The following is a 14,855-nucleotide window of genomic DNA, read 5'->3' on the forward strand; positions in this document are numbered from 1 at the left end:
GTCATCTACTGAAAACAGGGACTAGACCTTTGGTTGCTGGCCGCAGCGATCAACAGTAACCGTATTCGACAGTAAACTAAAATGAAAAACATGTCTTCACTAATTCAGGCCCTGGCCGGCGTGGCTCAGTAGGCTGGAGCATCGTCCCAGGCACCGGAAAGGTTGCGGGTTTGATTCCTGGTCAGGGCACATCCCTAAGTTGCGGGAGAGCCACGTGGGAACTTGTGAGAAATGCAACTTTCTGGGCTCCCTCCTGGACCTGCCGAACCAGACACCCTGGGGTGGGGCCCCGCGTGAGTGTTGCCCCAGCCCTGTGGGGGTTCTGACGCATCCAACAGGCTGAAACCCACTGGGCCAGCAGAGGCCTGCCCTGCCCACACCGGGTTGAGTCCTGAGGGGCCGACAGAGGACAGAAGCCCTGTCGCCTTCCCCCAGACCGGTTTCCACCTGAGGAGAGGGGACAGGAGGCCTAGAACCAGGGGGCGGCACAGACAGAATGTCCTGTGGCAGGAGACACAAGCGGACAGAGTCTGGGAAGGCTTCTCGGAGGAGGTGGCTTCCAGCAGCGCCCAGGGGGCTGGGTAGGATGGAGGGAGAAACCCTCCCGCTGTGGAGACCTGCAAGCTCCAGGGTGCGGACGCGGAGCCCCGGATGGGCTGGGAGGCGGCAGCCAGGCGGGTGCAGGGTGGAGGTTCGGGCAAGCTGGGAGCTGGCAGGAGAGACCTGGGTGGGGTGGGGGAGGGGCCGGGGAGGCGGGATTGGGAGAGAATCAGCCGGGTTCCCAGTCCCAGCCCCGCTGCCTGCTCACGTGCTGTGCTTCTAGGGTGGGGTCCACCCCGTTTGCTAGCTCCCTCTCCACCTCAGCCCCCCCCTCACCCCCCCAGCCCTGCAGGATCCGGCCCCAAACCCCACCTGCTTATTATGGGATTTCTGGAGCAGCAGCCTGGTCTGCAGGGACCTGCCGGGACCTGGCCCCAGGCCCTCAGGTGTGAGGGCTCAGCTGGCAGTGCAGGGGGACCTGGGGGTCAGGGAGTGGCCTTCCCTCCCCCCCTCCTACACCCCAGCCCAGGACTGCGGGGAGAAGGGCTCTGGATGGGAGGGTGGAGCTGAAGGGCCCGCAGCTCCAGGTAGAGGGAGGCAACAGGTTTGGGCAGCGGCAGTGGGTGTGGGAGGAAGCCAGAGGGTGGGGTGGGGGTGGCTCTGTAGGCGAGGGTGTGAGAACCGCACCAGCTGAAGGCCAGGGCCGCCCCAGCCGGGAGCCTGACCAGAGCCTGTCTGCCCTCCCCTGGCCTCTCCCTCTCCAGCTGGCCCTGCGAGCTGCCACTCACCCAACCTTGGCCCCGCCCAGACCTCCTCCTGGGCCCGCCCAGGCCTCCTCTGGCCCCGCCCAGACCTCCTCCTGGCCCCGCCCAGGCCTCCTCCTGACTCCGCCCAGGCCTCCTCTGGCCCCGCCCAGGCCTCCTCTGACCCCGCCCAAACCTCCTCTGGCCCCGCCCAGGCCTCCTCCTGGCCCCGCCCAGGCCTCCTCCTGACTCCGCCCAGGCCTCCTCTGGCCCCGCCCAGGCCTCCCCCTCCAGGTGCTAGCACTAGTACCACCTGTTAATGCAGCCAAACCACATAAAACTGAGCTATGCAGAGAATCAGCAATTCGGAGCATCACTTACCGTTTTAAAAAATATATATATATTTTTTTTATTGATTTCAGAGAGGAAGGGAGAGGGAGAGAGAGAGAGAAACATCCATGATGAGAGAGACTCATGGGTTGGCTGCCTCCTGCATGCCCCACACTGGGGATCGAGCCGGCAACCAGGGAATCAAACCGTGACCTCCTGGTTCCTAGGTCGATGCTCACCCACTGAGCCACACCGGCCTCAGCTCAGCTCAGCTCAGCTCACAGCAGCTGCTCAGCCGGGACCGCCACCTGGGTTCACAGGGAGAAATGGAGGCTCCACACGTGAGGCTGGGAAAGCTCCCGGGGCTGGGGTTCCTGGTGGGTGGGGGGCCCCTGAAACTCCCCGGCTGGGCGCTGTGTCTCTGATGCCTCTGGCTTCGTGCTGAGCCCTTTTGTGGCCGAGAACTGAGGGGTGGCGACGTTTGGGGCCTTTGTTTCCTCTGCTCTCACTCCTGAGCCCCCAGCCTGGCCGGGGCTCAGCCATCAGCCCCAGGAAACCTGGCCCTGGAGCTAGGGGGGTGTGGGGGCTGCAGGTGGGGGTGATGGAGGCGGCGGGCGGGGGCTGTGGCTGGCTGTCACCGAGGCCGCAGCCCGAGCAGCCGGGGCGGGCGGCGGGAGGGGCGCCCGGAAGGCAGATGCTCTGGGGCCTGGTCACCGGCTAATTTGGGCTCCTCGCTCCCCAGACAATGCCTGGCAGCTGGGCCGACAGGTGCGGAGGGACCAGGCCCTCAGTCCACACCCAGGGCCTCACAGGGCTTAGCTCCCCCGGCCAGGCACTCCCTCCCCCGCCCCCTGGTCCCCCACCTCCTGGGAGGGGCCTCTGGGACCAGGGACAGGGGCTCCGGCCCCACTCGGCCCCACGGAGCCTGGGAGGAGTCGCACCCGAGACCCTCAGAGTCTGTGACTCCCCGAGGTTCCCTGTGCAGAGGGGGGCCCGGTGGGCGGCACACATTCACCCCATGTTGTGGGTGCCTCTGACCACCCTTTGCTCTTGTTCTGGTCAATCTGCTCTCTCCATCTTTCCTTCTCAAAGAGCAGGTCAGCTCGGCCGGCGTGGCTCAGGGGTTAAGCATTGACCTATGAACCAGGAGGTCACGGTTCGATTCCCATTTGGGGCACGATCCCCAGTGTGGGGGGTGCAGGGGGCAGTCCCCGCCCCCCATCCCTTCTCTGACCCCAGCTGCTCCCCGCCGGGTGCCTTCATGTTCCATCCCTGTGCCTCCACCGGGCAGCCTGCGCCCAGCTCCCCCCTCTGCCCCCCATGACGTCCCAGACCCTGGCCTTCCTCCCTGGCAGCCACCCGGAACCACAAGGTCACCTCCGCTGGGTCCCAGGATGAGTGTCCAGAGAGCGGACCGTCACCCCCGGGCACTGGGGGTGCGTCTCCTTAGGGCACCCGTCCTGAGCTCTCTCCCCCACCAAACAGGGGACCCGGCCGGGTGCCCCCACCTCCTGCTTGCCAGGCCTCTCCCTAGCCTCCGAGGGGGTCAGCACCCCGCTGTCCTGGCCGTGCCCGGCTCTGCCCTGCGGGCCGGCCGACAATAATAGCTTGGGATTAACATAGCGGGCATTGTCTTTCTCTGACTATCGCTGGGTACCATGGGCTCATCCTAAAAATACCCCGCAGACAGGTGCAGACCTGAGGGCGTGGGGCCGGGGACAAAAGGGGAGCGGGGGGGGGGGTGGTCCAGGCCTGGGGAACATCCATTCCTGGGGGCCCACCTGGAGGAGGCGCTGGGCAGCTGCAGACCCTCAGGCTCCCATGGGCCGCTGCGGCCAAGCCAGCTCCGCCCGGACACTCGCCGGAGCCAGCCTGCAGCGCCTCACACAGCACAGGAGCCCCCAAAAGATGTGGGCTCGGGCCTGACGCCCACTTTTCCTTTTCCTTGTAGGAGATGGAGGGGCGCCTGACCGGTGTGGCTCAGTGGTTCAGTGTCGACCTATGAACCAGGAGGTCATGGTTCGATTCCCGGTCAGGGCTCGATCCCCGGTGTGGGGCGTGCGGGAGGCAGCAGATCGATGATTCTCTCTCATCATGGATGCTTCTCTCTCTCTCTCCCTCTCCCTTCCTCCCTGACATCAATGAAAAGAAAAGAATGTGGAGGGCCCTTGAGACAGTCCTGCCCCCAGCCCTGCGCCCCCAGGACTCCCAGGGCCCCAGGTGTCCCCTCCCTGCCCCCCCTCCCCTGTCGGTCAGCCTGTCCGTTCTCTCCCCTCTGACTCCGGCTCCCTGGGTGATGCTGGGGTTCCTGGGTTGGGGGCCTCTGTGTGCACAGAATGTGAGTGTCTTCCGAACCCCCAAACCCCTTCCCCCTCCCCCCCCACACACATCTGCAAGCCCAGGGCCTGCTGTGTGCACAGAATGTGTCTTCCGAACCCCCAAACCCCTTCCCCCCCCCCCCCACACATCTGCAAGCCCAGGGCCTGCTGTGTGCAGCATGCGAGTGTGTGTGTGTGTGTGTGCGTGTGCGTGTATGTGTGTGTGTGTGTGTGTGCGTGTGTGTGTCTCCTGTGGGAGGTGTTGGGGGGAGGGGGCGGTGGGCGGGGGAGGGGCGGCGGGCCCGTTCTATTTTTACCGGCCAGTTGCTGAGGGCCCTGGAGTTCATAGCCTCCCTCCCCGCTGCCCCCACAGTCTGCCTTCGACTTCGGGACCGGCCAGCCCAGCTCTCGGACGGACAGACGGACGCTGACCCAGGTGAGTGTCTGCAGCCAGATCCAGTGGAGCCCAGACCCAGACCCGGGGGAGGGCGGGGCGGCCGGAGGACAAGGGGCTCCGAGATGGAAGGAGGGGATTCTGGCTGGGACAGTTGTCGGGGAGCAGCCCGGGTCCCCCGCAGCGTCTGTGGCACCTCTCCTGCCCATTGAAGCTTTCTACCAGGTGCCGCCAGGAGCCCAGGGCATGGCCCAGAGACTCTGTCTGCACATGGGGACCCCCAGCAGCGCCAGGAGGGAGGGGACGCCTTGGGGAGGGGGCGGCATGGGGGATCAGGGGCAGGAGGGGGGCTCAGGCTGCAGGGGGAAGAGCTGGGTGGGCAGCGAACGTGAGCGGTCCCTGCAGCGGACGGAGAAGTGGTGGGGTGAGCGGGACTCGGGGAGCCTGGAAGACTGGACCGCGGGGCCCCTGAGCCAGGGAACCTCTGGCCTCTTTTTCTTTGTCTCAGAGGGACAGGCCTCGCCGCCCCCCCCCCCCCCCCTGTGCCCGTTGGACGGCAGGACGAGAGCCGACGAGGGCGGACTGCCAGGCCCTGGGCAAGGCTCCTGCCCCTGAGGGGGGGGACAGGTGGTGCCTGCATTTGGGGCTGCAGCCTGAGAGTCTGTGCTCAGGGCACCGTCCCTGGGGTCCCCGTGGTGGGGCGGGGCTCTGTCTGCCGCGGGGGCTCAAGGCAGCACCTCCAGCCATGGTTTAAAGATAGTTCTTTTTTTTTTTTAATATATTTTATTGATTTTTTACAGAGAGGAAGGGAGAGGGACAGAGAGTTAGAAACATCGATGAGAGAGAAACATCGATCAGCTGCCTCCTGCACATCTCCCACTGGGGATGTGCCCGCAACCCAGGCACATGCCCCTGACCGGAATCAAACCTGGGACCCTTCAGTCCACAGGCCGACGTTCTATCCACTGAGCCAAACCGGTCAGGGCAAGATAGTTCTTTTTAAAAATATATTTTATTGGTTTCAGAGAGGAAGGAAGAGAGAGAGAGAGAGAGGAACATCCATGATGAGAGAGAACCATGGACCCGCTGCCTCCCGCACGCCCCACACTGGGGGTCAAGCCCGCAACCCGGGCACGTGCCCCGACCGGGAATCGAACCCCGACCTCCTGGTTCCTAGGTCGACGCTCAGCCACTGGGCCACGCCGGCCGGGCCGGTTCCGAGATGGGGCTCCCCCGCTCAGAGCTGGGGTGTGGGCCCACAGGCACGGGCTTGGGGGACAACCCTGGCTCACGGCAAGGCAGGGAGGACCAGACGCCCTTGAACTGGGGCCGAGGTCAGGGGTGGGGAGCAGGAGGAAGAGCAGGGGCCTGAGGTGAGAAGTGCGTCCCTGGTCACCAGGTAGCAGGGAGAGAGCCCAGGTCCTCGCCCTGCACACTCACTCACACTCACTCGCACTCACACTCACACACTTGGTCCCACACTCTCCTCCCCACGGGGCCTCACTCTCTGCTCCTCCCTCCCTGCGGGTTGCCTGGTATCTCCTAGCTGCCCACTTGGGGGGGGAGGGGGAGGGGAGACAAGGAATGCTGCCCCCGCCTCCCATTTGCTCTCTGCCTCCTGCCTCCTTATCAGGCCCCTGTCTGTCAAGGGGTCCTGTCCGCTGGGAATGGCAGCCCAGGCCGGGACCCCGGGCCTGGTGTTTGTCAGCGGGGCAGGCCCTGGCGCTTGGCAGGAGGCCTGGACCGGCGGGCAGGGGGCCCCAGGCGCTGACAGGGGGCTCTCGGAGGCCGGGGAGAGCGCAGCCACATGCCTGCCTCGGGGTGGGGGGAGCCGCACCCCGGATGAGACACAAGATGCTGGGCTGAGGCCTGGGACCTGGGCACAGGCATTGGGGGGTGGGGGTGGGGGGGCAGGGATGCTGGACCCACGGACGGGGCGAGCCTTCCCAGCTCGTGTTTCGTTCTGGACTTTCCCAGTCTCTCGGGGGGCGGGGGGCGGGGGGGGGCCCTCAGAACCAACAGCTGGTGACAGCTCCAATTTCAGCCAAGCATCTCGGGAACGTAGGCCCGATGGGCGCCCACCTCCCCCTCCGTGCCCAGGGTGACAGCTGAGACTCTGGGGTCACCCCCCGCTCCCCCAGGCTGCACCCCCCTCCAGCCCCCCCACAAAGCAGAGGCAGAGCTGGAGCCAGAGGGGCCCCGGCCCGGGCATGGTGTGGGGATCGAGCCTGCAACCCGGCACCTGACCCGACTGGGAATCCACCCGTGACCTCGTGGTTCATAGGTTGATGCTCAGCCACGGAGCCCTGAGCCACGCCGGCCAGACGGTCCCATCTGGACCCATGGGGACCCCACTCTGCCTGGTTTCTCCTTCCCGCTGTCTGCCCCCCGCCCCCCGCAACCCGTGGGCTGGGGGACAGGAGCTGTGACCTCCCTCACTCGTGTCCTCTGCCCCCAGGTGCTGCCCGCCCCCTCTGCAGCCATGCCGGAAGTGTGAGTAGCCCCCGGACCCTGTGTGCGGGGAGGTGGGGGGGACAGGTTCCTCTGGGGCAGAACCCAGCCCTAGAGTGGGGTTCCCCCACCACAAGCAGCTCCTCCGAAGCTGGATCCTCAAACAGGAACGGTCCTGGGTGCCGGGGCCCCCATGTCCCCAGACATCCTCCGGGTCTTGGAGCAGAACCCACATCCCCCGGTGACTTTCCCGGCCTGTTCCGGAGTCCGTGTGTCTGCACGGATCCCGCGACTCGCGTGTGCCAGGCCCTGGCTTAACGCCGCCCCAGAGATGCACGGAGGTTTGGGGATTTACCTCGAACCCAGAGAAGGGAGCTTTTCCCAGCAGGACCCCATGTCCCCCTCCCCCTGTCCCCCCCCCCCCAACCAGGGTACCGCCCCACAAAAGCCTTCAGCAGCCCCGGGATCGTATTCTATTCTGCTGGGACCCTGACCGGGACCCCGGCCTGAGGCCTGGCTTTTTGCCGGTTCCCTGTGGTCACCACCCCTCCCGGCCCACACCTGCCCCCCTGGTCCTGTGGCTGCGTGAATAAGTGAATAACATCTCGTTCCCATTCTCCCTCTTCCGCCTTCTCCCTGGTCCCTCCTGTGACGGGTGCCTGCAGCGAGGTAAGTGAGGTTTGGGGTCTCTGTGCTGGTTCAGTCTTTTTTAAAACTATTTTTATTGATTTCAGAGAGGAAGGAGAGGGAGAGAGAGAGAGAGAGAAACATCCATGATGAGAGAGGATCATGGACCAGCTGCCTCCTGCACGCCCCACACTGGGGATCGAGCCCGCAACCCGGGCCTGTGCCCTGACGGGGAATCGAACCCTGACCTCCTGGTTCCTAGGTCGATGCTCAGCCCCTGAGCCACGCCGGCCGGGCCGCCATCCTGTTTTGTCTGTGATAACCCTGGACTGGGTCGGGGGGGGGGGGGTGTCTCAGCAGGTGAGGAGGGGGGCCCACAGGGACCACATGGCCCCCGTGTCTCCCGGGGTCCCGGCCGCAGCAGAGCCAGAGCAGGAAGGGGGGCTCCCTGCCGCCCTCTCTGGATCTGAGAATTCGGGCAAATCCCTGCGAGGAGCTGAGAAGGGGCCCCCAGAGGATTCAGGGGGCCGACCGTGACCCTGGCCGGGATGGGTTCTCCATTCTGCAGCCCCCGCCTCACCCTGTCTCCCCTCTTCTCACCCCCAGAGAAAATCCAAGATCACCGCCTCCCGCAAGCTCATGCTGAAGGTGAGCTGGGCCCGGGGTGGGGTGGGGTGGGGGTGCGGGACTGGGGGCCTGGCAGCTGAGAGGGGCCGGCGGCCAGCAGGGGGGGAGCCAGGGGCTGGCTTTATTTTCTATTTTTATTTTTTAAATATATTTTTTTATTTCAGAGAGGAAGGGAGAGGGAGAGGGAGATAGAAACATCAATGATTGATCGGCTGCCTCCCGCACGCCCCACACTGGGGATGGAGCCCACAACCTGGGCCTGTGCCCCGACCGGGAATCCAACCCTGACCTCCTGGTTCCTAGGTCGAAGCTCAGCCCCTGAGCCACGCCGGGTGGGCGGGACGTGCTTTATTTTGATACGAGTCTCTCTCTTTGGAGCTTCGGGGGCAAAACAGCGGGAAGGGAGTCGAAGGGGCCTGGGTGGGAAGGACAGCTCAGGGACCGCGAGGGGGTGTGGCTACCTGCCGGGGGGGGGGGGGGGGGACGGCCAGCGCACACACGCCCACCCACACTCGGCCACTGTCCTGGTCCCGTGCTCCCTGAGCGTGAGGACACGGAGCCCAAAGCGCCAGCCGAGGCCAGAGCCGGCCGGGCCCGGCGCCCCCCTTCCCTCAGGCCCAGTGCCAGTGGGAGCTGGAGGGTCCGGGCCTCCCCCCTGTGCCCCCTGCTCACGGGGCTCCGTCCGTCCGTCCGTCCATCCGTCCAGAGCCTGATGCTGGCCAAGGCCAAGGAGTGCTGGGACCAGGAGCTGGAGGAGCGCGAGGCTGAGAAGTCCCGCTACCTGGCCGAGCGCATCCCCACGCTGCAGACGCGCGGCCTGTCCCTCAGCGCCCTGCAGGTGAGCCCGGCCTGGGGGGTGGGGGGTTGGGGGTGGGGCTGGGGGCCACCCGAGGGGGGACACCACGGACCGGGTGGCCCGGGTCTGCTCTCACAGGGCTCCCCGCTCTGTGGCTGACGAGCAGCTCGCTCCCCGTTCCATCTTCAGGGCCCCGTGCGGGGCTGGGGTCAGACCCCGTGTCACAGGTCCAGGAAGCCAAGTGTCTCAGCGAAGGGGCTGGGAGGGGGCCCGGGGCTGGGGGGCAGGCGAGGGAGGCCCCCTCCCACCCTCTCGTCCCTGCTCCCCCAGGACCTGTGCCGGGACCTGCACGCCAAGGTGGAGGTGGTGGACGAGGAGAGATACGATATCGAGGCCAAATGCCTCCACAACACCAGGGAGGTGAGCCGGGCCGGACTCGGGTGGGGGAGGCGGGGCGCCGATGGGCCAGGCCCCCTCCTTCTGCAGGGGCTGGAGGTGGCCACTCAGAGGGATGCTCTGCCCCCCCCCCCCGTCCCCGCTCTGGCCCCGCAGGCTGGAGAGGGAGGACGCCACACAGACTCCCGTGCCCGGGAGCAGCCCCCTGCCTCTGTGAGCGGCTTCACGGGCCTCCGACCCTCCCCACCGCCTGGGGAGGAAGTCGGTGCTACTGTCTGCACCGCACAGAGGAAGACTCTGAGGTTCAGAGTGGCCCCGGTCACACACTCCAGGGCTTAGCGCTCCCTGACCGGCCAGCCACCCCCTGCTCAGGGCATGGGAGGGCAGGGCTCCTGCTGCCTCTGGCGCTGGTTCAAGTGGAGGAGGTGCAGGGAGGTCCCCAGAGATCACACCCAAGCGATGTCCTCAGGGGTCAGGACCTGGGGTTCATCCAGCCCCTGGGACCTAGGCTGTGCCCTCCACGGGCTGCCTGGGGGGCTCAGTGGGGAGGGGCGAGCTAGGTGCCATTCGCGGCCATAGAGGCAGGGAGACGGGGGTGGAGGGGTGGGGTTGGGGGGGCTTTATCTGTGCATTTACTGGTCCTTCATTTATGGACAAACACACGAGGCCATTTGCAAAGAGAGGGGTGGGTCTGTGTGTCCCGCCGGGTCCGGAGAGTCTGGGCGCAGCAGCTCTGGCTGGGATCCCCGGGAAGGGGGCTGCGGTGCCCGCCCCCCCCACCCCCCACCCCCCAGCGAGCCCTCGCGCCTTCCCACCCGCAGATCAAGGACCTGAAGCTGAAGGTGCTGGACCTCCGCGGGAAGTTCAAGCGGCCGCCCCTGCGCCGGGTGCGCGTCTCGGCCGACGCCATGCTGCGGGCCCTGCTGGGCTCCAAGCACAAGGTGTCCATGGACCTGCGGGCCAACCTGAAGTCGGTGAAGAAGGAGGACACCGAGAAGGTGAGGTCCCGGGGCCCCCCAGCCCTCTCCGGACGCCCCTCACCACCCCAGGCCAGCCCACCAGCTCAGGGTGGAACGTTCTAGAACCTCCTGGGAGGCCAGGGATGACGTCTTACTCTGTTTTGCGAGAGAGGAGGCGTGGTGTCTGCCCTGACTGCTCCCCGTCTGAGGGGGACACGGGGACCCAGAAAAGCCAGACCGAGGAATAAAATGCCCAGCCGGCCCGTGTGGTTCAAGCGGCTGAGCAGCGGCCCAGGAACCTAGAGGTCCCGGGTTCGATTCCCGGGCAGGGCACACGCCCGGGCTGTGGGCTCGAGCCCCAGTGTGGGGCGTGCAGGAGGCAGCCGATCGATGATGTTTCTCTCTCATCGATGTGTCTACCTCTCCATCCCTCTCCCTTCCTCTCTCTCTACAAAATCATTAAAAACATTAAAAACAAAACAAAACAGGAACCAAACACCCAGAGGGCGTGGCGGTCAGGGTGACAGGGGACGCGGCAGAGATAGCAGGCGGTCACGGTCCCCGCACACGGAGAACAGGGGTTAGGGGCTGGGTTAGGCCTCTCACTGAGCAAGTCACGCAAACTTGGCCGAGGTCACGGCCTCCGTGGCCAGAAACGTGGAGGGAAGACGTGGTCTGTGGCCCCGGAGTGACTGAGGTGGAGCAGGCGGCAGGCTGGCGGGTGGACCGAGGGCCGCTGAGCGGGACCAGGGGGTTGGCTCCGGGCCTTGGGTGGGACCGGGCCTGTGACCCCACAGTCACCTGTCGGGGGAGCCTCGGCCTGGCCAGGGCAGGTGAGGCTGACCGGGGCTGGCCCGCCCGCCCGCAGGAGCGGCCGGTGGAGGTGGGCGACTGGAGGAAGAACGTGGAGGCCATGTCGGGGATGGAGGGCCGGAAGAAGATGTTCGACGCCGCCAAGTCTCCCACCTCGCAGTAGAGGTACCTGCGGGCCGCCTGCCCCCCCTCTGGGGCCCACCTGGGTCTCAGGGTGCTGGGGACCCGGGACAAGGTCGGGGTGGTGCAGGTGGGGTCCACCTGGCCCAGCACCCCAAGACCTCAGGCACGTCACCCACAGATGTCCCCTCGCCCATAAGGGGAGCTTGTATCGGATCAGTGGTTCTGGGACCAGCGTGTGGGCGTCACGTGGGGTGCCAATGACCGCCCCCCCCACCCCAGGCCCACTGAATGGGAAGTCGGGTGGGGCCGGCCCTCCAGGTGTTCCTGACCCAGGAGTTTGAGGACCCCTGGATTCCGGGACCCCTGAGGGCCCGTGGGCTCCAGCAAAGCCGCTGAATTAGCCCCATGAGGCCCTCTGGGAGGGGGATGTGCCAGGGGGCGGGGTCCGGGACCTGTCAGAGCCTGGGTTCCGGAGGGGCGGGTTCCTGGGGAGTGACGGGCAGGTGTTGGAAGGTGCCGGTCCCAGCACGGCAGGGGGGTGAGTGAGCCAGGCAGGAGGGACAGCAAGGCCAGGGGTGGAGGGGTCCCCCTGGAAGAGCAGTGACGGGGCGGGGAGGACCTGGAGCGGACGCTTTGTGGGAGCCCCCGTGGGCGATGGTGCGGCCCAGGGGGCGCTGGGGTGAGGTCTCGGGGATGCGTGTGCTCCGGGTGAGTCAGGGGGACATGCACCCAGGTCACTGGACTGACGGCCGCCGCCTCTCTGTCCCCACAGGCCGCTCGCTGCGCTGGCTCTGGGCGCCTGCACGGCCCCTCCTCTGCCTGTCCCTGGACCCCCCTCATCCCCCCTACCCTCCCTCCCCCTCCGCCCTGAGTGTCTCGTCCACGGGACTGGGATCAGCAGACACAGAGGAGACGCCAGTCTGAAGACCTCCCCCAGCCTGGGGGGCCCCTGCCCTCGCCCGCCACTCCCTCGCTGCTGCTATGACACCCAGTGGCCCCCCCACACCCCAATAAAATCCATGTCACCAGCGTCTGGGGGGCTCTGTGAACAGAGGGCGGGGGTGGTGGGTGGCTCCCGTCTTCAGCTCCGTCAGAACGAGGGCCAAGGAATCGCAGCGCCTGCTGAGACACCCCCTCTCCCCGGGACCCCTCTGCTCAGGCCCAGTGCCCTCACACAGCACCCCAACACCTCCCAAGGCACAGCTCACCCCGCCCCCCAGACTCCAGCCATCAGAGGCGCCTCTGCATTCCGAACCCCTCGGCCTGAGCCACAGCCCCTTCCTCTGCACACCTGGCCCCCCCTCCCTGTGCTGCTGGGGTTCCTGCCTGTTCTGGGCTGGGAGGGCAGGGAGCTTGGGGGGGCGGGGGGCGTCGCTTTTCCTGGTCCTGCAGGCACAGGGCAGTTCCGCACCTGGCCACCAGGTGGCGCCTTCCCATCTCCCTCCTGGGCTCCATCTGCATCCACCCTTCTCTCCCTGGTATCAGGGGGGCAGCAGTGGTCTGTCCTCTGGGTCAGAACCTTCCTCCTCTCCCCCGCCCCCCGCCCACATCTGGACCCAAAGCCCAGGTAGGGTGCCAGCCGCCCCAGTCCCCACTAGGTGTCTTGTCCCTGTCCCCGGGGCCCCTGGCTTTCTGCCCCAGGAGAGGAGGGGCCCCCTTCGACACCCCTGCCTGTCCCCGTCCTGCCCTCTGCCCCGGGCCCCGTCCTGCCCTCTGCCCCGGGCGTATTGTCTGCCATAAATGCCAGAAGCGGGTGCAAAGGGCAGTGCCAGCTCTTCCCGGGGGCAGGGTCTGGCACCCCGGGCCAGGCAGCCGCCAGCAGAGAGGGCCGGCCGTGGGTGTGGGGGACGGGGCGGGGGGGGGGGGGCGGGGAGGGGAGGAATGATGTGCCCGGGTTCCTCACCACAGCTCAGTGGGGCCCTGGCCGGCTTGGCTCAGTGGATAGAGCGTCGGCCTGCGGACGGAAGGGTCCTGGGTTCAATTCCGGTCAAGGGCACGCACCTCAGTTGCAGGCTCGATCCCCAGCCCCCGTCGGGGCGCATAGGGGAGGCAACCAATCCCTGCGTTTCTCTCACATCGATGTTTCCCTCTCTCGTTCCTCCCCCTTCCTTCTATCAATGGGAACTACCCCCAGCTGAGGACCCAAAAACACAAACACACAAACAGCTCAGTGGGCACGAACGCAGGCACAATTCTCACCTCACCCAGACGCCTCAGGCACGCCCCGTGACACCCACCCACCCACGCACCCCCATGGGCGTTCCCTCCACGCCACAGAGGAATTGGGTGGGGCTCCGTGCCCAGGCAGCCCCAGCAACCCCCCTTCCCTGCCTCCCGGGGCTCCTCCCCGCTGGCAGGGTCCCCGGCCCGGTCTCCCTGCTTTCTCTGCCTCCGCTCGGCCCTCGGGCAGAGCCGGGCCCCGCGTCCCAAAGCCCAATCTCAGCGCTACGGTCGACCCATAACCTGGGGCCCCGGCAGATTGGGGTTCCCCGCCCTGCCCTACAAAAACGGGAGACCAGCCCCGGCCTGACTCAAAACAAACAGCTGGGTGCAGAGCCCGTGGGCGGAGGAGGTGGGGCCGGCTGCACATGCCCAGGGCCCCGGGTCCTCCTGCTTCCACACAGGGCTGGCCGAGCCCGCCTCCTGCGGCCCCTGCGTGGACCAGCCGGGTGTCCATGGCAAAGCCGCACACGGCAGCTGGGAGCGCCCGCCTGCAGCTGGCGATGGGCCTGGTGCCACCCGCCACGCCCCTGCCTGCGGGCTGCAGCCCCCCCCCACGCTGTCCCTTCCTGGGGGGTGGGAGTGGGGCGTGGGCACTGTCTGTCGGGCATCTGCCTCGCAGCGCCCGCCGCCCCTCCCACCCCCAGGACTGCCGGGGCTAAAGTGCCCTGACGAGGAGGGAGCCGGTTAAACATTAGCCCCAATGGCCCCCTGCGAAGCCGGTCAGACTCCCCGCAGACTGCGGCTGGACAGCCAGAGGGGCAGCTTCGTTCCGGGTGGGTGAGCCGCTACCCAGCCCAGGACAGGCGGCCGGGGCCCGTGTGGACAGACGGCAGCCTCCTCTCCTGGCCCAGCCAGGCTCTCCCCGAAAGCCCCACAACTTGTGACGTGACGTGAGGGCGAGGCTCTCGCTCCCACAACACCCCCCCCACCCCCCTCCCGAGCTGGCCTGGGGGTCCCCTGAGCCTGGGCTGAGCAGCATGAACTCTATAAGCCCCGGTTCAGCGCTGCAGTCAAGGTCAGGAGGCCCAGAGAGGGACAGCGACTTCCTCGAGGTCACAGACCCAGCCCGGCTGGCATGGCTCCGTGGTTGAGTGCCAACCTATGACCCAGGAGGTCAGGGTTCGATTCCCGGTCAGGACACATGCCCGGGTTGTGGGCTCGATCCCCAGCGTGGGGCGTGCAGGAGGCAGCCGGTCCATGATTCTCTCTCATCATGGATGTTTCTCTCTCTCTCTCTCTCTCTCCCTCTCCGTCCCTCTCTGACATCAATACAAATATTTTAAAAAGATCACAGACCTAAACCAGGATGAAAACACAGGCCCCCTGAGAACCCTGGGTGTGGGCAGAGCTTGGTCCCAGCCAGAGGCCGAGGCCCGGGGCCTGAGCCGGTCCTGGCCCAGCCCTGACCCCACCCTGTGCTCGGGGTTCAGGAGAGAAGTAGGGCCTCACCTGGGAGCCGGGGCAGGTGTTCTGAGCCGGGGAGCCCTGGGAGGAGTGTGTGTGTGTGTGTGAGTG

At 66.7% G+C, this 14,855-nt stretch overlaps 1 protein-coding gene across 1 annotated transcript; it reads left to right on the forward strand.

Moving 5' to 3' along the window:
* The first annotated feature begins 215 nt into the window (after positions 1–215).
* TNNI1 (troponin I1, slow skeletal type) lies at positions 216–12,150 on the forward strand. The gene is made up of 9 exons (XM_059677899.1): positions 216–552; positions 4,305–4,367; positions 6,784–6,822; positions 8,010–8,051; positions 8,737–8,868; positions 9,157–9,246; positions 10,044–10,220; positions 11,050–11,159; positions 11,890–12,150. Exons 4-8 carry the CDS (start codon positions 8,043–8,045, stop codon positions 11,155–11,157), a joined length of 516 nt encoding a protein of 171 aa, XP_059533882.1. The 5' UTR covers positions 216–552; positions 4,305–4,367; positions 6,784–6,822; positions 8,010–8,042; the 3' UTR covers positions 11,158–11,159; positions 11,890–12,150.
* Positions 12,151–14,855: the final 2,705 nt, after the last annotated feature.

Source organism: Myotis daubentonii, chromosome 20 (genome assembly GCF_963259705.1).
Source record: "Myotis daubentonii chromosome 20, mMyoDau2.1, whole genome shotgun sequence".
NCBI classification, from domain to species: Eukaryota; Metazoa; Chordata; class Mammalia; order Chiroptera; family Vespertilionidae; genus Myotis; species Myotis daubentonii.